At 46.9% G+C, this 19,980-nt stretch overlaps 3 protein-coding genes across 6 annotated transcripts in view; 2 read left to right on the top strand and 1 right to left on the bottom strand.

The window, feature by feature from the left end:
- LOC310756497 (tigger transposable element-derived protein 1-like) overlaps positions 1 to 19,980 on the top strand; it is a 796,241-nt gene that overhangs the window by 397,210 nt on the left and 379,051 nt on the right. The window lies entirely within an intron of this gene.
- The window catches only part of LOC310757094 (uncharacterized protein), a 508,648-nt gene that overhangs the window by 393,036 nt on the left and 95,632 nt on the right, over positions 1 to 19,980 (top strand). The gene's annotated exons all lie outside the window — the stretch shown is intronic.
- LOC310756652 (uncharacterized protein) lies at positions 4,439 to 19,066 on the bottom strand. Of its 4 annotated transcripts, none has more exons than XM_083601152.1 (8): positions 18,797 to 19,066; positions 13,943 to 14,785; positions 12,356 to 12,476; positions 11,714 to 11,796; positions 10,123 to 10,255; positions 9,905 to 9,988; positions 8,724 to 9,158; positions 4,439 to 6,446 (listed from the first exon to the last, which is right to left on the bottom strand). In XM_083601152.1, the coding sequence occupies exons 2-8, from the start codon at positions 14,636 to 14,638 to the stop codon at positions 5,962 to 5,964; spliced, it is 2,037 nt and encodes a 678-aa protein (XP_083457278.1). In that variant the 5' UTR covers positions 14,639 to 14,785; positions 18,797 to 19,066; the 3' UTR covers positions 4,439 to 5,961. The 4 variants fall into 4 exon arrangements, with proteins under 4 accessions (XP_083457278.1, XP_083457277.1, XP_083457276.1 ...); XM_083601151.1 differs by lacking the exon at positions 18,797 to 19,066 and adding an exon at positions 17,029 to 17,606; XM_083601150.1 differs by lacking the exon at positions 18,797 to 19,066 and adding an exon at positions 15,578 to 15,701.

Genomic DNA, 19,980 nt, shown 5'->3' on the forward strand with positions numbered 1-19,980 from the left:
TTCTCTTCCTATCCCTCTGCTCCTAATGTAAGGAATTTCACAGAGGAAGAGAAAAAGGCACACAGCCTCTACAGCCGGTATTCGTCTGAAAGCAACAAAGACTTTTCAGTGGGCGCAATGTGGCATCGATTTGTTCCTTGGCAAGTCTGTGGTGACAACCTTGCATCTCACATAGGCGTTTTGTGAAAGTAACAATATGTTTTTTCTGTCTCTACATTATATACCCCTTGCATTGAAAGTTAGGGTGGAAATCCGTTGAGTTGACTACCGGAAATATTGTAAGGACTGCATAGTAGCTCTAGTCCCTTTGGGGAACATCCCTGGCATAACAGGAAAGGAGGCTTCACTGTTTTGCATGCTTCCTCTCTGCAATCCTTGGTGGGCCTCTCTAGGAAACAACCTTCTCTGGGTTTAACTCTTTGAAGCTTTGCATAAAAACAACAAACCACACACCTTTTTGTTGTATAGTGGGAAAGATGGGCCACGGACACAGCTCTTTTAAGCAACAGCCCTTTATTACAGCAGTTAGCACTGCTCTAAGTCTCTCTGAACAACAGTGAAGCTGGCTGCCTTATATAATGCTCAATAACTTGTAACAGTAACGAATTCCAACTAACTACCCAATTGGTGAAAGCAACTCTCAATCCTTCATTTGCATACTGGTGGCCCAGAGTGAGAACTGCAGCCAGTCTGAATACATAACAAACGCTCCTAGTGAAAACAATGAAGAGACATCATAGCATCATAGAGTGGGAAGGGAACCCCAAGGGTCATCTAGTCCAACCCCCTGCAATGCAGGAATCTAGTGAAAGCATCCATGACAGAGGGCCATCCAACCTCTGCTTAAAAACCTTCAAGGAAGGAGAGTCCACAACTTACCATCAGAAAATTCTTCCTGATGTTTAGTCGGAATCTCCTTCCTTGTAACTTGAAGCCATTGGTTTGAGCCTTCCCTCCGCAGCACGAGAAAACAAGCTTGCTCCATCTTCCATGTGACAGAATGCAGGGCTTAAGTGCCAGCCAACTCTTATTTCTAAATAAAGGTCTTTCAAAATACATCAAAATCCATTCGGAGTTTCATTTGACAAGTATTTTTTTAAAGAAACGAATCACTGCTGAGCTGTCCCTGCAGTTGTCAGGCCTTGGGAGGCTGCACTGTTGCAGTTAAATATAGATAACTTGTGATGCCCAAAAGGACATGGTGGCTGAGGGAGGAGAGGCAGCCATAAGTAAGAGAAAGGAGGGGGAAAGCCCCTAAGACAAGGAGGCTGAGGAGAAGGTGGATCAGGGCCAGCTGGAGAAACTGCATCTGGCTTCAGGGTTGTTCTCTACTATTTTAGACACATAGTTTATATATTTAGATATGTGTGTGATATAAGTAAAAAAACCTGCTCCTTTTCCCTTATGGGGTACCCAAGAGACCATATAGAGTCCTTTTGTAGGTTCTCTATCGGTAGGAGAAAATAACAGAGACCAACCAGAGAATATTGAGAAGCAAAGCGGCTAGTAAGCCTGATCTTTATTAACTGTTGCAGCAGGGTGCTCCCTGCACACGCAGGAGAGAGAAGGAGAACCCCAGCCATTTTAAATTGCCTGCCCTGGAGTCCAAGAGCACCCCCAGAAACATCATACATACATCACAGAAGGCGACAACAGAAATCTGAGTGCATTGTTTTCACCCAGTCTGCCAAGATTACCTGTTAATGGTAACTTGATTACCTGGGGAGCCTTGCTATTCTTTTGTAATGATAATACTTAATTCCTGAGCCAGGTCACAGGCTCACCCTATTCACACCTTAAATGTGCCCTTAAGGCACATTTGTGAGGACAGAGACAATGGGGAGGTATCTGCATTTCCTTCAACCTTGTTGAGAAATATTTGAGGTGACTGAAAGAGTCAAAATGGCTTTTGGACTTTTCCTGAGGGTTTTATACATGTGGTTTATATATTTATATATGTGTTTGCTTGGTACACTTATGAACATTTATTATATATATAAGACCTAAACATTCTTATAACATGTGCATTTATGAATATTTATTCTATATTTGAGACCTTAGAATTCTTATAACAATAGTGCTTTATAGAAGGTGGTTGTTTTACTGGTTTGATAATTATTCTATAATTGTGATGTTCTATTATGTTATTTGCACTGGATTATAGAGAAAGCTAGAGAATTCCAGAAAGACATCTACTTCTGCTTCATTGACTATGCAAAAGCCTTTGACTGTGTCCACCACAGCAAACTATGGCAAGTTCTTAAAGAAATGGGAGTGCCTGATCATCTCATCTGTCTCCTGAGAAATCTCTATGTGGGACAAGAAGCTAGTTAGAACTCAATATGGAACAACTGATTGGTTCAAAATTGGGAAAGGAGTACGACAAGGCTGCATATTGTCTCCCTGCTTATTTAACTTATATGCAGAATTCATCATGCGAAAGGCTGGGCTGGATGAATCCGAAGCCGGAATTAAGATTGCCGGAAGAAATATCAACAACCTCAGATATGCAGATGACACAACATTGATGGCAGAAACTGAGGAGGAATTAAAGAACCTTTTAATGAGGGTGAAAGAGGAGAGTGCAAAATATGGTTTGAAGCTCAACATCAAAAAAACGAAGATCATGGCCACTGGTCCCATCACCTCTTGGCAAATAGAAGGGGAAGAAATGGAGGCAGTGAGAGATTTTACTTTCTTGGGCTCCATGATCACTGCATATGGTGAGAGCAGCCACAAAATTAAAAGACGCCTGCTTCTTGGGAGAAAAGCAATGACAAACCTAGACAGCATCTTAAAAAGCAGAGACATCACCTTGCCAACAAAGGTCCGTATAGTTAAAGCTATGGTTTTCCCAGTACAGTGGTACCTCACAAGACGAATGCCTCGCAAGACGAAAAACGTGCAAGACGAAAGAGTTTTCCGTTTTTTGAGTCGTTCTGCAAGACGAATTTCCCTATGGGCTTGCTTCGCAAGACGAAGTTTGTTTCCTTTTTCTTAAAGCCGCTAAGCCGCTAATAGCCGCTAAGCCGCTAATAGCCGCTAAGCCGCTAATAGCCGTGCTTCGCAAGACGAAAAAACCGCAAGACGAAGAGACTCACGGAACGGATTAATTTTGTCTTGCGAGGCACCACTGTAGTGATGTATGGAAGTGAGAGCTGGACCATAAAGAAGGCTGATTGCCGAAGAATGGATGCTTTTGAATTATGGTGCTGGAGGAGACTCTTGAGAGTCCCATGAACTGCAAGATCAAACCTATCCATTCTGAAGGAAATCAGCCCTGAGTGCTCACTGGAAGGACGGATCCTGAAGCTGAGACTCCAATACTTTGGCCATCTCATGAGAAGAGAAGACTCCCTGGAAAAGACCCTGATGTTGGGAAAGATGGAGGGCACAAGGAGAAGGGGACGACAGAGGATGAGATGGTTGGACAGTGTTCTCGAAGCTACCAGCAGAGTTTGACTAAACTGCGGGAAGCAGTGGAAGACAAAAGTGCCTGGCGTGCTCTGGTCCATGGGGTCACGAAGAGTCGGACATGACTAAACGACTAAACGACAACAACAAATTATGTTATTGCTTGTGAGTCACTTTGTGACTCGTGAGAGTGAAAAGTGGCCTAGGTATACAAAACATGAAATGAATGAAAATGGCTGAGGGGAAGAGGCAGTTATTAGTGGGAAGAATCCCACTAAGCTCAGGAGAAGCAGAGGCATGGCTAACCAGAGACACAAAAGGGAAAACAGGGTTGGCTTCTTCCTGTCTACCTGAGTTGCCAACTTCTACTTCTCTCCAGGCTCCCAGGCTCTGACGTACATACGTAGCTGTCAAAAAAGTCACGACTGATTCTGTCACTGAGACTCCCAGCTCCTCCAATAAACATCTAAGGATCCCCAGAATTTGGAAAGCTGGCAAAGGTGCTTGCTTCATTGATAATATTTGGAAGAAAGACTCTCAGGGAAATGTGACTTGTGACCCTCAGTAATTTTCAGCCATCTCAAAAGGGGCCCGTGGGTTTAAAATTTGATAACCCCAGCTTTAAAACTATATCAGCAGCAACAGAAAGGCAGTGCAGCAGGGTTGGCGGGTGTGTGTGTGAGTCAATTTGCAAAAATCTTTCGGGAATAAACAGAACAACTTTCAAAGAGCACCACAGATCCTGGGGGCCAAAACAGAAAAGTTCCTGCTTGTTGCTGAGACCAGTCTGACTTGTAGAAGTTGAAAAGGTCTCACTTGTTTCGTAGAGATTGATTTGGCAGAGTTTCATATGGGCATCCTAACTAAGAGCTAGAACATTTTAAGGCTTAACTAGTAAAAACCGGCACCTTGGATTGCAAACCTAAGCATGTGTTTACCGAAAAATAAGTCACATTAAGATCAGTGGGGCTTAAGAATTAGCTTGTAAGTACAAGAGATTAAGTAAAAGAAGTCACTCCACTGATTTTGAAACTTCAAAGCCATTTTTAATAGACAAAAAGTAATTCAACAATTCCTCCTTGCCCCCCAGCAGCCACATTCTAACAGGGCACACATAACTTTGCATATCTATCTGCACATGTATCAGAACAGGGTATATAGGGTCTCTCTATTGACTCTTCTGGGTGTGTAACAAGGTCTAATTTCCTGCTTGGTTAGAGAAGGGATAGCCAAAGTGGTGCTTTCCACTTTTTGTTGAACTACAACTTCCATCATCCCTGCCCGCTGGCCATGTTGGTTGGCTGTGGCTGATGAGAGTTGGAGTCCCACACTATTTGAATTATGCCAGGTTGACTATGCATAGATTCAAATGTCAATTACAATACCATATGCATCTTGTTCACATCTTGTGCAGTTGAAATCCGCCCTGTTGAAATTGAACAAATTAATTGCATGTGAAGAGAAGAGCTTAAAAGCTCATTTTGTGCTGGGCTTTCCTGGCATGAAGAAGCTTTAAGCTTTGTCTTGCTTACCAAGCTCTGGGAGACTCTTGCAGGAACTCAGACAGACCCATGGGACCCCCAAGCTTACTCACTGGGCTAGTAAGCAAGCTGGAGAGCTTAAAAGCTCTCTGCCCTTCCTTGGAAGGTAAGGATGGTCTCACGGGGGCAGTTTCAAGAGGGTGGTTTGCATATGTGTGTTTTTGTATACATGCACCATCCCCAGAATGTAGCCCTTGTACAAGATGCAATCATACAGCATTAAGCTTCTTTTTACATCAGAACAAGCAACATTCTCCCTTGCTCTCTGGTGATTCACATGACTGTTCCTCTGGATTTGTGCATCAACAGTTCCAGGAAAGTTCTACAAAACATTCTTCAAGGAAACAACCAGGAAGAAAGAGAAAATGGGCAAAAAGCAATGTGTCTTCATATAGAAGTACAGATCGGGCTTTACAGATTACAAGCCACCACAAACACCCAAGCAACCCATCACTCTCACCATTGCAACAAGTGAAGTCAGATTCAGGTAGGGGGGAAATGACAGAGTGGTGTTGGGGAAACAAGTGGTGCTCTCTATCTCTCCTGCACCCATCAAATTTTACAGTCAGAGGTTTTTCTTCACTCAAAGCATCCATAGGCTTTCTTTCCTGTGTGGATTCTCTGATGGCCAATGAAACACTCTCTAAAGCAGGAGTAGGGAGCCACCAGGCCACGGGCCAATTTAGGCCCATCAGACCTCCCTAATTTGGCTCACAGGGCCATTTTGGCACAGCCATACCCAGAGGCCCTACACCCGATACCATGCATGATATCAGGTCGGACACTGGGGCAGGAAAAATGTGGCCATGCCGAAAAGGGGTCACAGGCATCACCAAAGATAGTCAGTGCTTGCACAGCCCTGTACCTTTGCCTGCATGGTCCAATTTCAAACTAAATCAAGTTTAGTTTAGAACAATTCCTTGTATAAGTCTCCCGGTGTGTTCTCAACCCGGTTTTCCAACGAAAGCTTCTACCACACACTGTACATGTGAACGTTTTCTCCCCACTATGGATCCACAAATGTTTGAACACACAGTTTCTCCAGTGAAACTTTTCCCCACACTGTGGGCATCCATAAGGCATCTCCTATATGGAGCCTATGATGATCTTCAAGGCGGACCTTGTTCATTAAGCTTTTGCCACACGAGGGACATTGATAGGGTGCCTTCTCTGTAGGAGGAGTTTCCTGGATTACAAATCCTGGTGTGCTGGGGCACACATTCCCAGGCTGGGAGGAGTACGACAATTTTTTCACCCACACGTGCGCCACAGTTTCCTTTTGGGACTTGCGGCCTTCTAAGAGCTTGATGGGCTCCTTTTGTGTCTTCACCGTCTTCTTTCTCTGCTGCCCTTCAGGTTCCCATTCTGGTTCTTGAGCCAGTGTCATCTTACTTTGAGGAAATTCTGCTATCCTTCCATTAGATACACCCTCTCTCTCATTCCTTTCCTGCTGAGGAGTCTCCATCCTGAACTTACTTAGCCCCTCATTTCCTACAGGGATAGAGAGAAAGTTGAATTAACCCACACAATGTTTACCGTATTTTTCGCTCTATAGGACGCACTTTTTCCCCTCCAAAAATGAAGGGGAAATGTGTGTGCGTCCTATGGAGCGAATGCAGGCTCCCTGGCTTCAGCGATAGCAAGGCAAAGCCTCCGAAGCCTGCGCTCCGGAGGCTTTGCGTTGCTTCCGCTGAAGCCAGGAGAGTCTGCTCTTTGAGGCTGGTGGTGGGGAAAGCAGCGCTTCCCCCATCGCCAGCCCCAGAGATTGGGGGGCAGTGGGAAGGCGAGCGACGCCTTCCCGCTACTCTCCAACCCGGGTTTGAGGCTGGCGGTGGGGAAAGCAGCGCTTCCCCCATCGCCAGCCCCAGAGGATGGGGGGCAGTAGGAAGGCGCGCAACGCCTTCCCGCTACTCTCCAACCCGGGTTTGAGGCTGGCGGTGGGGAAAGCAGCGCTTCCCCCATCGCCAGCCCCAGAGGATGGGGGGCAGCAGGAAGGCGTGCAACGCCTTCCCGCTACTCTCCAACCCGGGTTTGAGGCTGGCGGTGGGGAAAGCAGCGCTTCCCCCATCGCCAGCCCCAGAGGATGGGGGGCAGCAGGAAGGCGCGCAACACCTTCCCGCTACTCTCCAACCCGGCTTCGAGGCTGGCGGTGGGGAAAGCAGCGCTTCCCCCATCGCCAGCCCCAGAGGATGGGGGGGCAGCAGGAAGGCGCGCAACGCCTTCCCGCTACTCTCCAACCCGGGTTTGAGGCTGGCGGTGGGGAAAGCAGCGCTTCCCCCATCGCCAGCCTCAGAGGATGGGGGGCAGCAGGAAGGCGCGCAACGCCTTCCCGCTACTCTCCAACCCGGCTTCGAGGCTGGCGGTGGAGAAAAAAGCGCTTCCCCCATCGCCAGCCCTAGAGATTGGGGGGCAGCGGGAAGGCGTGCGACGCCTTCCTGCTACTCTCCAACCCTCCTGTGGGCTTTTGGGGGAGATGGGGGAATTCCCCCACCTCCCGCAAAAGCAGGCAAAAGCCGGGCGCTCTTTAAAGGGGCTCCGTGGCTTCTGCTGGCTTTTCTAGGAGGTGGGGGAATTCCCCCACCTCCTAGAAAAGCCCGCAAGAGCCGTGCAGCCTTTAAAGAGCGAGCGGCTCTTGGGGGCTTTTCTCCAAGGAGGGAGAAGGGACTGACTGGCCGAGTCAGTCCCTTCTCCCTCCTGCGGGCTTTTGCGGGAGATGGGGGAATTCCCCCACCTCCCGCAAAAGCAGGCAAAAGCCGTGCGCTCTTTAAAGGGGCTGCACGGCTTTGCTGGCTTTTCTAGGAATTCCCCCACCTCCTAGAAAAGCCCGCAGGAGCCGCGCAGCCTTTAAAGAGCGAGCGGTTCTTGGGGGCTTTTCCCCAAGGAGGGAGAAGGGACTGACGGGCCGTTTCAGTCCCTTCTCCCTCCTGGTCGAAAAGCCCGCAGGAGTCACGCGGGGCTCCTGTGGGCTTTTGCGGGAGGTGGGGGAATTCCGCCACCTCCCGCAAAAGCAGGGAGAAGGTCTTGGAGTAGCGCACAGGCTGCGTGCAGCCTGTCCACTGCTCCCAGAGCTGCGGGGGGGGGGGGGGAATCATATTTTTTCCTTGATTTCCCCCCCTGAAAACTAGGTGCGTCCTATGGTCCGGTGCGTCCAATCGTGCGAAAAATACGGTAATCAACCAATCAGTTTGGTTAATTCTTCAACACAGAGAATGAAACTTACATAGAGGTGTTGCGCTGGGTGGGGCAAATCCATTATTATAACTTCCTAGCAGGTGGATTGCTGTTGCTTACCAGGAGGGAGAGGGGAAAGGTCAGTGTGGTGCAAAGGCACTGGCAGAAACACTGGTCTGGCTCACTCTGCTGGTGTGTTTGCACCATGCCAACCTCCTCACCTCATCGCCTGGTAAGCAGCAGTAACCCACCTGCTAGGAAGCTGGCATAGCAACTCTGCCCCACCTACCGAACCACTTCTGAAAGGACATAATAGGGGGGAAATTTTCTGTTCCATGTACTGTTTCATAAAATTAAAGAGTAACTTAACGAATGTATATAATACAAGGAAAACTGGGCAACTGGATTGGCCTCAGTAGTGGTCAAATCTGAAATCAAAGTTGCAATTAAGTCCCCAGCAGCTGTCCCGAGGAAGCACTGTTTTGCCCTCGGCTCCAGTTGCTGGACTCCCCGCCCCCTGCAAAAAAACCCCCAACAAAGCAGGTTTCCACAAGTCTATTGTCTGCTCATATCTGCAGCCTCAAAGTAATCTCTGACCTTTGGTGAGAGATGCCCTGGCAAGCAGTTGCTTCTTGCCTCTGGGTTCCATCTTGGTCTTGTGGATTCTCTGGTGGCCAGCAAGGGCGTGTATCCCACAGAAGGTTTTCTCGCACTCAAAGCACTGGTAAAGTCTTTCCTGCCTGTGCTGAGCGAGGTTTGAGGAGCAAGTTCTGGACCCGCGACGGAGTTTTTTCTCTTGTGGTGGATCTGCGATTCCTTCTGCAAACTCCTGGATCATACCATGCAGAGTCGGCGCTCCCTGCTTCATCCCTCGGTCACTCATTTGAGGCCACATCACTCCAGGACTCAGGGAAACACCGGGACTCAAGGGGACAGTGTCCTGGGGTTCTCCTGATCGTATCACAGATGGGCCTTGTCGCTCAGGGATTCCTTGCTGAGAATTTTCAGTTTCCTTCCTGTTCATGCTCCTGCCTGTCGTGAAGGTGAGAAAACACAGGGGGGATCATTGCTATTTTATACAAGAGCCAATTCTGCATTGTAAAGAGAACTGAGCTTTGAGCAAACCCTGAACACCCGGCCTCAATATCTGCTGTCCAGAGAAAATATGCCAGTGATAATCAGTTGCTCAGGTCCTGCTCATGGGATTCGCATGGGCATCTGCTTGGCTGCTGCCAGAAAAATATACTGGACTAGATGGTTCTTAGGCCTAATCTAGCAGAACTGGTCATGATGGTAATCTCAATATCAGCCGGAGTGTTGCATCTGGGTATCAGTTGCTGGGAATCATATGAGCTGGTTTGCTCTTCTCGTGGTCCTGCTTGTAGGTTTCCAAGGGACTTAGCGGGGGAAATAAGGTGCTGGGCTAGGGTGCAGGATTTTATCATGCAGGGCTCTCTTTCTTACATTCTTCTCCTGTGATATGGGAATAATAGGGACCACTATCCCCCTAACAAGATTACTGGAAGTACAAACACAGCCAATATCTCCATCTCAGTCTCTGCTCTCTCTAACTAATAAAGGATCTCGAGAAGCAGGGGGATGGAAAAGGACCTTCTCTGTGTTTTAGACGCTGAATTGCTGCTGCAAGTCAGAGCAGGTAGTATTGGATTAGATGGGGCAAGACACTGATGTGGTTTCAGGCTGTTGCCTATGTACTCATCACCACCAGGATGTAACCATGGAGTCTCTGTGATAACCCTTACCCGAGAGAGTCTTACCTGGGAATGTATCTTTATGCTCAGAGTTTGGGACAAATACTACTTTTTCTTGTCCAACCAGGCTGGGGAAGACCACTGGTCCTCCTACAGGTTGGAGACACAATTGATGAATGAGGAGAAAAGAGGAGTTTGTCTCACAACTGGGAGAAATATGGATGCCAGACATATCCAATGCTTTTGGGGCGTGACAGCAGTGTACATATGCTTGAGACATTTACCTGAGAAAGCAACGGTCTCATCCTCCTCCACCAAAACTTTCCAGTACACAGGGCTCTGAATGGGATTGAGCACAGCCTTCTCTGTTGTATCCGACAAGACAGTTGCACCCTTCAAATCAACTGTCCCCTGAAACTACAAGAGGGTTTCCTGCTCTCAATACAGAACTGTAGACAGGTCACATTTATGCCATACATTTAAAGCTAATTCCTTCCCTCCAAAGAAACCTGGATGCACTGTTGTTTGTTATGGGTGCTGGGAATTGTAACTGTATGAGGAATAAGCAGCAGTTTCAAGGATTCATTGGCAGGTGCTTTTAAATGTATGGTGTCAGGAACGTGTCCCCCGTCCCGAGCACAGAAAAGTCAGCCTCAGAAACTGAGCTAAAGGAACAAGGGACCGACTGCAGATGAGAGCTGTTTGTCAGAGTTTAGAGAGGACAGTCCAGCCCCACTCTTTCCCAAGGAAGAAGCTGTTAGCTCCCAAGGAGAGGAAGAGTTGGAAGTCAGCCAGAGCGTTGCCAGGCAACCATCAGATAAGCCAAAGTCTGAGTCTGTGTCTTCTGTGAGTGGGGAGGAGACAGGCCAGCTGTTCAGTCCCTGTACTAGAAGATGGGAGAAGCTCAGAGAACAACGGAAGGGAAGGAGAAGAATGGCTCGATTTTGGTGTTCTTCCTGTTGGGGAAGGGACAATGAGACAGACTAAGCAACTACTGTTAATGAGAGCAGGCGGGAAGACCGGGCTCTGGATATGTTCCTTCTTGTAAATAAACTTACATAAAACTGATGGGGACTCGTTGCTGCTTATTAGGCTGCTTGATTGCCAGAGATCATTATATATGGCATGGATGTGACCTGGAAAATACCTTCTTAGCCAACCAGTCTAATTTCCTGCTCGATGCAGGAGATTCAGAGCTAGAGTTCTCCAGATTCAGATTGAAGATCTCCAGCAATTCTTACCATCAAAATGTTTCTCCTCATGTCCAACCAAAATCTCCCTTCCTGCCACTTAAATCCCTTAAATCTAGCCCCTTAGGTCCCTCACTATCACATATTCATCTGCTTCCTATAGAACCTAAGGTTTTTAGTGAAGTAGCACCAGTACTTTAAAACACAGTTTGGAGAAACAAACTGTTGCTTGTCCGGTTGTTTGCAGGACAACCGATGGTTTGTTGAACAACCCAGTAGAGAAGCTTCATGCTCCGGCACCGGGGGGTGGAGAGCAGGCAGGGGCATGGCTGGTGTGCGTCCCAGGGGCGTGGTGCCCAGCGCAGGCGGGGGGCAACCGTGATGGGCAGCCGTGCTCCCCCCGCCCCCTCTGCCTCCGCCAGTGGAACAACCTATGGGTTAGTGCAGCATTGGCAAACCATAGCCCATGGGCTTCATTAGGCTGGACAGGCCTCCATGGTCATTTTGGGCAAATCAGTCAACAATAGGAAAAACTAAAATGAAAAAGATGGCACCTTCTGAATTTGGCAGCAAGGTGACAGAAAAAAGCTGCCCAATTCAAAAAAACAGACTTTTTGATGCAAAGAAAGATTCAGGAGCCCGCAGGAGGAGGGGAGACATCAGGACAGCTAATGCATGAACCCACCTCATCCAAGAAACCTTCTGCCAGCTCTGATCCATCAGGGCAATGCAAGGAAGCAGAGACACTTTGGGATGCTGTTCTGCTGGCTGTAAGAGACAAGAACAGGTTATGTTTTCAGAAGCAACATTTGTATTGTCATTTATTTCAGTCATTTCCATGATCCATCCCTTCGCAAAACATAATCAAAGCGGCTTACAAGTATCAGAGAGTTTGGACACACACAGGAGGAGATCCACTTGTGGTAGCCACAGATCACAACAGCCAAATCCAATGGGCTGCTTGGACCGGCAGAGTTGTTGTGTTAGCACTACCTATTTTGCCCTCTTCTGCACAACAAAAAGAGCTTGCTCAGCAAGATCAAAAATTCCAGACCACCTGCCAACTCCCTGCCCCATTACCAATCTCCATCCCCTCACATTTCACCCCAAACTCCTCCCTCCCCTCCTAGTTTGCCCAGTCCCAAGGTCCCCCAGTTACTGCTCATGTTTCTCCTCTTCATCCTCCCTCCCTTTCTGTCTGCACACTGTCAGCAGTGGCAGCTGTTGGGGTCAAAGGGGGGATGAGGGGGGGCATAGAAAGGCCTGCCTCGGCCACCTGCCTTCCCCACTTGCTCAGCCGGCCTATGGCGAGTCACATAACCCTTACATAGAAGCGTGGCACCACCATCACCCTGCTGCTTGGCTTCCTTGCAGATCTCTCTCTCGGCGGAGTGGGCCGCCATCTCCTCTGCCCTCAAGAAACTCTGGGTCATCTTCTGAACCGGCTCCTGAAACAGCAAGGAAAATTGCATCCCATAAAGTGGATTGAAACAGAAACATTAGGGATGGAGGCCATACTCAATTTCTGAACTCCTGTTTCCTTGGGGACACCGCTCTGGAAGTGGCTTAATGTTGAGGGGAGTGCAGTTCAGTGGGAGGACAGGTGTTCTGCATGCAGAAGATCCTAAGCTAAGTCCCCGTTTTAGTTTTGTTCTTTAAAAGGATCAGGCAGCGGGAAACAGCTGCTGCTGGCCAGAGCAGGAGACAATGGCCTGACTCACTTGAAGTGAGCTGTATATCACTTTATTTACTTTATTGTTTCCTTCAATTTAAATCCTGCCCTTCCTCCTAAAGGAGCCCAGAGGGGGAAACACATCAAGAGAAAACTATTTCAAAACCATCCTAAAAACAGTTAAAACATTTGTGGCACAATGGGTCAGTGTACCTGGCTGTTAACCAGAAGGCTGGTGGTTCAAGCCCACCCAGGGACAGCTTTGGGCAAGATTCCTGCATTACAGGGGGTTGGACTAGATGACCCTTGGGGTCCCTTCTACAACTCTACAATTCTATGATTCTACAATTTCAAAACAGTGATCTCAGGTGTGCCAGGAACAATGATTTTCAAATACCTAGGTAAACAGGAATGTTTTCAACATTTCACCTGAATGAAGGGCACAGACATACCTTGCAAGAAGGAAGGGCATTCCACAAACAGGAGACCCTATCATAGGCTTTCTCTGCACCAACTAAACAGCACCAACTTTGCAGCCCCCAGTGGTGGTACCACCAAAACGGCCTTGATCCACATTTTTGACTTATTTTGTTTAATTTCTAGCCTCCCCTGCCCCACAAAAGAAGTCAGCATTGGGCTATTTTGAGATTTCCCCCCTCCCTACCCCCCCATTCTTAAGATTCAGCTCCCTTCTACGATTGGATTGAAGACTTATACAAACTCGCAACATGTGAACAATCTGCATATAAACGCAGACTTGCCATGGACAAATTCAATGATCTCTGGAATTCATTTTTACAGCTACTGTAATAGGTTAAGAATTTGTGAGGTACAATAACCTTGCAAAATATAGTTTTGAGTTTTCCCCCTCCCCCCTTTTATTTCCCTTCTACACAGGTTGTTTCTCTTTTTCGCTTTCTCTCTTTTATTTATGTCTCACCATATTTAGTGCACATATAATTATGTACCTTTTGAACTTTCAATAAAAATGTTTAATTATTATTATTTTTAAAAACGTTTTGCATTTCCATGAGGTTTCTCCATTCCTATTGTGCCTGAACGAAGCTTGTGGAGACTGGTGGTCCATGGACCAGTTTGGGAACCTCTGCTGTAGATCAAGCCTATATTAATGGCACAAGAGCAAGGCAGGCCTTTTTTCTCAGCAGTTGGCAACCCACATCACCCCTCTGCGCTGGCTTCAAACAGACAGGCCATTAAGTTTTCACATCATGCAAATCTCACCTCCAGTCTCCACGTCTTGGCCTCTTGATGGTTTCTCAGGAGGTCTTCTGCCAGGGCCACTGCCTGGGCACAGGCTTTTGGGCTACATTTCTCCATCCTCTTCTGGGTTTCCTGGGGCAGGATGGCCAGGAACTGCTCCAGGACCACCAGATCCAGGATCTGCTCCTTTGTGTGTTTCTCTGGCTTCAACCACTGACAACAAAGCTCACGGAGCTGGCCATATGCCCTCTGCGGGTCTTCCACCTCCTGGAAGCGGAACTGCCTGAAGCACTGGCGCTGGACCTCCATTTTGATTGCATCCCCTTGCAAGATGGCAGCCTTCACTTTCCCATAGTCCTCTCTGTCACCAGCAGCCAGCTTTCTAAAGGCTCCTGCTGCTTCTCCGCCAAGGGCCGGCACAAGCCGGGCTGCCCACTCTTCTCTCGGCCATCGACAAGCTTCAGCAACTTTCTCAAAGTAGTCCAGGAACTCTTCAGGATCATCTTCCGACAGTATGGGCTCTGTCAATCCTGGATTCTCCAGAGTCAGCTTTGGGGGCTGGAGGTCCTTCAGGAATTCTTCAGATTGGCTCACCCTCTGCTGTGGCGGCCGCTCCTGGGTTTGCTGGTTAACATTTTGTGGTGCTGCCCCTCTTGGAAACTCTTCAAAGTGGGCAATGCCTGGACCTTTTCCCAGGTCTTCACAGCTTATCTCCATTTTTGACCCTCAGTCGCCGCCCCCCTGTTATTCTTTTGGCAAAATCCTGTCAGTTACAACAGGTAGTTTTATGTGCATTTCTGAGGCCTTGAGCCTTTTCTTGAGAAAATTCCCCAAGAGCGTAGTCTTGGGTGGCGGGGATACTCCCTACAGGAAAGAGATAAGAGTAGAAAATAAGTACAGTGGTACCTCGGGTTACGTACTTAATTCGTTCCGGAGGTCTGTTCTTAACCTGAAGCACCACTTTAGCTAATGGGGCTCCTGCTGCCGCCGCACCGCCAGAGCACAATTTCTGTTCTCATCCTGAAGCAAAGTTCTTAACCCGAGGTACTATTTCTGGGTTAGCGGAGTCTGTAACCTGAAGCATCTGTAACCCAAGGTACCACTGTATCTGTTTAGTTACATGATACATACTTGAGGGAGAAGCCAACTTTTGTTCTTTATTTCTACCAACTCCCCCCCCCCCAATAATAATAATTAAGAAACAGCTTGGACAGTGTCTTGCCAAAGGCAAAAGGCTTCTTTCTCTGGGATACAGAAACAATACAAGACACAAGTGATGATAACGCTAAGGTTGCAGGTTCAATCCCTGTATGGGACACCTGCATATTTCTGCATTGCAGAGGGTTGGACTATAATAATAATAATAATAATAATAATAATATTTTTTTATTTATACCCCGCCCTTCCCGGTTCAGAAAACCGGGCTCAGGGCAGCTAACAACAAATTTAAAACACTTAATTGTAGAAGCAGCATAAAATACAGTATAAAAACATGAATAACAATAAAATTCAAAGTTCAAAAATCAGTTTGGGGGAAATCCATCTAATAAGCATTAGTCACCAGATGATCGTCAGGATCCCTTCCAACTCTACAATTCTAAGAAGTCTCAAGATTTATTAAACAGCAGGCAGATCATACATAAGAATATACCATACCAAGCAAGCAATTTCTCCTTTCAGCTGCTGGGAGCCCCCACCGTAGCCTGGAATCCCAGGGGTCTTATAGGTTTTTCAAGGCTTGTTTGCTGAATTACTTGCCCCCCCCCCCCCCGAGAGTGAGAGAGCGCTAAATTGCTCACACCTGGGGTGGACCACATGATCAGGGCTGCAGCTGCCAAGGAAAAGCCTAACACCACTCCAAGGTCATTAATCATGGGATGGGATACTCCCAACGTAATATCTCTTGCAGCTATTAAACTGGCAGGTGGACAAATTACACAATCTAGCAAAATCATGCTAACTGCCAGCTTAGGAGAGCGGTGAAGGACCATATAGATGTTTCCCATGCAGATGGATATTTTCTATAAAACACAACTTTCCTCCCAAGGCACTTTGAGATAACCTGTTTATTGCAGGGTTGATTAGATGGCATCAGCTATTTAATGAACATACATTCATTGTTTGCACTGAGGAGAGATGCTGCTGCATCAGAACAAGCACATTTTCTTGCCACTTTCCTTATTGAAAAAAGCCTGGTCTTTCAGAAAATCAGGTTTGTTGTTAAAGACACACACCCCCCTCAAAAAAAACTAGACTGACTACCCTCAGTCAACAGAGCATAGGGCAAATCCACAGCATACATTTAAAGCAAATTCAATGCTTTATGGTAGTGGCGCCCACCCTGTGAAACACCCTCCCATCAGATGTCAAGGAGATAAATAGCTTAACAGACCTGTATAGGGAGGTCTTTAATGTTTGATGTTAAGCTTTTATATTTGTTGGAAGCTGCCCAGAGTGGCTGGGACAACCCAGTTAGATGGGTGGAGTACAACAAAACAACAACAACAACAACAACAACAGGTACTACTATTGCGCAGGGCTTGCCTCAAAGATTCCTAGAAATGGGAGCTTCATTCTCACAGGGCTACAATTCCCAGCACCCTTAAACAACTTGTCCCATAATTCATTGGGGTAAGTCATGTGCTTTGAAAGTATAATGTGCATCTGCCATCAGTATTATTTTTTTCAGGTGTGAGGAAAGACTGACTCATTTTGTTGATTGGGGACAATATATTCCACACAGAAAATAAGGATTCAGATGCAGATTGTTCTTCAGTCTTGGGTCCTTAGATGTCAAGGGACTTTCTTCCCCAAGGAGCTCAAAATCTGCCATACATAGTTCTCTTCTTTCTCGTTTAATCTCCATAACTACCCTGTGAGGTAGGCTAAGTTGAGAGAAACAGGGACTGGCTCATGGCTGAGCCGGGATTTGAACTCTAATCCCCAAGGTCCTAGTCTGATCCTTTTAACAACTACACCACACGAGCTAAGCTTTGAGGCTTTCTTTTTTGAAAATAGTTTCGACACGAAAGGGAAAGCGCAGGAAAGAAAGGGGAAAATAAGCAGATTCTAGCACCCCTTTTCACATAATGTTACATTATTCTTACAATGGCCAAGTGGGGCAATTTGTGGAAGGGGCGAGCTGAAATGGCAGTTGATCCCAGCCAAACTGATGGGAGGGGTTGCTGGTGGAGATTGTTCTGGGAGGAGAGGAGCCAAAACACCAGATGGGGGATAGATGGGAGAGGCCTCACTGCCTCCGTCCCTCAAAGATTCCTGGGAACTCTGGTTTGTTAAGAGTGCTGGGCGTTTTTAGGGGACTCCCTATTCCCTTCACAGGGACTCTGGTGGCGCTGTGGGTTAAACCACTGAGCCTAGGACTTGCTGATCAGAAGGTCGGCGGTTCGAATCCCCGTGACGGGGTGAGCTCCCGTTGCTCGCTCCCTGCTCCTGCCAACCTAGCAGTTCGAAAGCACATCAAAGTGCAAGTAGATAAATAGGTACTGCTCCAGTGGGAAGGTAAACGGCGTTTCTGTGCGCTGCTCTGGTTCGCCAGAAGTGGCTTAGTCATGCTGGCCACATGACCCAGAAGCTGTATGCTGGCTCCCTCAGCCAGTAAAGCAAGATGAGCGCCGCAACCCCAGAGTCATCCGCGACTGGACCTAACAGTCAGGGGTCCCTTTACCTTTATCTTTATTCCCTTCACAGAGCCACAATATTCAGAGTGGTTTTTAACCATCAGTCCGTCTTCCAAGGGAACTCTGGGAACTATAGTTCTCTGAAGGAAATAGGGAGTCTCCTATTAACTCTGAGCACTCATAACAAACTGCAGTTCACAGTATTCTCTTTTTGTGGACATTCATTTTTCTCTTTGATGGAACAAGCACAGAAGTCCATCCTCTGCCCACCTGTTTCAGAGGACTGGGTTCAGACCAAATGAATACTGTTATGTACTGAAGTTCTCACCCTGGGTCAGCAGGGGGATACTGTAGATAGTTATGCAAATAAGGGATCGAAAGTGACGTTCAGTGATTGGATAGTTTTAGAAAATTGTTAGTTACGTTGTACTGGAGCTCTATAGAAGCAGGCTGGCTGAACCCTTCAGTTCAGTTCTTTTCTGGCCTGTGAATAAACAAGAGCTATTTGAAGAATTGCTGTGTCGTCTGATATGTTCACCCACAACTTAACAAATACAAAGGAGGATCTTCATCTGGTGCATGAGACGCTTTCCTTGTGTGGACATTGTCAGTCAGACTCTCCAGGTACCTGACCACTGGCCATACTGCCTGGCGCTGATGGGAGTTGTAGTCCAAAAGTACATTGAGAGCACTAAGTTAGGGAAAGCTGCTCACCACCTTAATGGAACTACATCAGGTGCGGGCAACTTTCAGCCCTCCAGACGTGCCAGGTTCTGCCCAATTTCGGTGGGGCAGGGGCAGCGTGCGTGCATGAAGTTATGTGCATGGTGCGTGTGGGTTCGCTGCGGCCACAGGTAGGCCCTGAAAGGCCAGTTGCAGCTGCAGGAGAGCCCCTGCATGAACATTTTTGGGGGCCTTGCCTCCCCCCCCATGGCACGCCTGCTGAACTACAACTCCCATCAGCCCCACTTGGCATGGTTAGAGATCAGGGGTGGTGGGAGATGTAGTCCAACAATATGTAGGGGGGCACAGGTACTCCATTTTTTATTTTTCAATATATTTTTTAAAACAAATTATTGGCTAAAACTAAAATGGTATGGCTGTTTATTAGCAAAATAGATTTAAATCAATGCAGCCCAATTTGCTGGGCGTAATCTAAGCCAGACATAGTTCTTCCTGCCCCGCTTTTTTCTCTCTCTGATGTCGGACTCAGGCAGAGAATTTGTTGATGAATTACCTCTGAGCACGTGCAGAATGCTAGGTCCAGAGCCGCCTCAGTAAATCAGCCGCTTTCCCTGAGTCAAAGATAAGGAGCAAAGCTCATGGCTGGTTGCCAGGCAGTCTGTTGCTAAGCGCCCAAAGGGAGAAGGCCTAAGCCAGCTATCTGCAATGTCTTCCTTCCCCTTATTGGATCATTTCTAATATCTGTTTGCCTGTTGCAATTGCAAGGGCATGTAGTAAATCCATGTTTAAGTTTTTTTTAAATGGTGAGGTGCAAAGTAATTGAATAAGTATTGCTGGGTGTAGAGGAACTTTATAACCTAATATTCTTTCCCAATGGGTTTTTATTCTTAATATCCCATTGCCAACTTACATTCCCACCACATGTGTAAAAAATACCCCCCCCCCCAGTCATTTGGCTGAGGGGAGAGAATAATTTTAATTTTTATCAGGGTTATATATAATCATTATTACATAACAATTTTCTCTGATACCTGAGTCCAAAAGAGAACCTATTGTGCTGATGTCCAAAAATTCTCTTAGATCTCTATTGGAATATTTCCCCTCATATTCTATGCCCATTTTACCATGAAGTCTTGAACATAAGGAAGTAATAAATTTTACATGTTTGCCACCCAGGGTTTATTTGGTGTTTTTTTTAGGTTTTTTTTCTTTTTACCAACCACCAAAACACAAACAGTGTTTATTTGTTTAATGTACTATTCCCCCCCCCAAAAAAAATATCCAGTCAATTCGCTAATTAGACCAGGGATTTCTAGAATATTATTGTACATGGGATATCCATTTGAAAACATTCAAACCACAGTTATCAAATTGCCAGTATCATAATGCCATTGTACAGATCTGTGGCACAACCCACACTCTAGGTAATACCTTGACTCAAAAAGGATATTGTAGAGCAGGAAAAGGGCAACTAAAATGATCAAGGAGGTTGGAGCGACTCCACTATGCAGAAGAGTTCCAAAGTTTGGGGCTTTTTAGTTTAGAGATAAGGCAAGCAAAAGGAAACATGCTAAGATGTGCATAAGCAGGGCTATTTTTCTAGAAAAAGAGGTGCTGGATCTCACCTTGAACACCTCCGTTGTTCTCTTAACACTGGCAATGGCGCCCACCTGATAGGTGCGGGAACAGAGTCCTGGCGAATCCTGGGTGAAAAAGGCCCTGGATGTAATAATAGCC

This window comes from Podarcis filfolensis (genome assembly GCF_964270895.1).
Source record: "Podarcis filfolensis genome assembly, chromosome: 2".
In the NCBI taxonomy this organism is placed as follows: Eukaryota; Metazoa; Chordata; class Lepidosauria; order Squamata; family Lacertidae; genus Podarcis; species Podarcis filfolensis.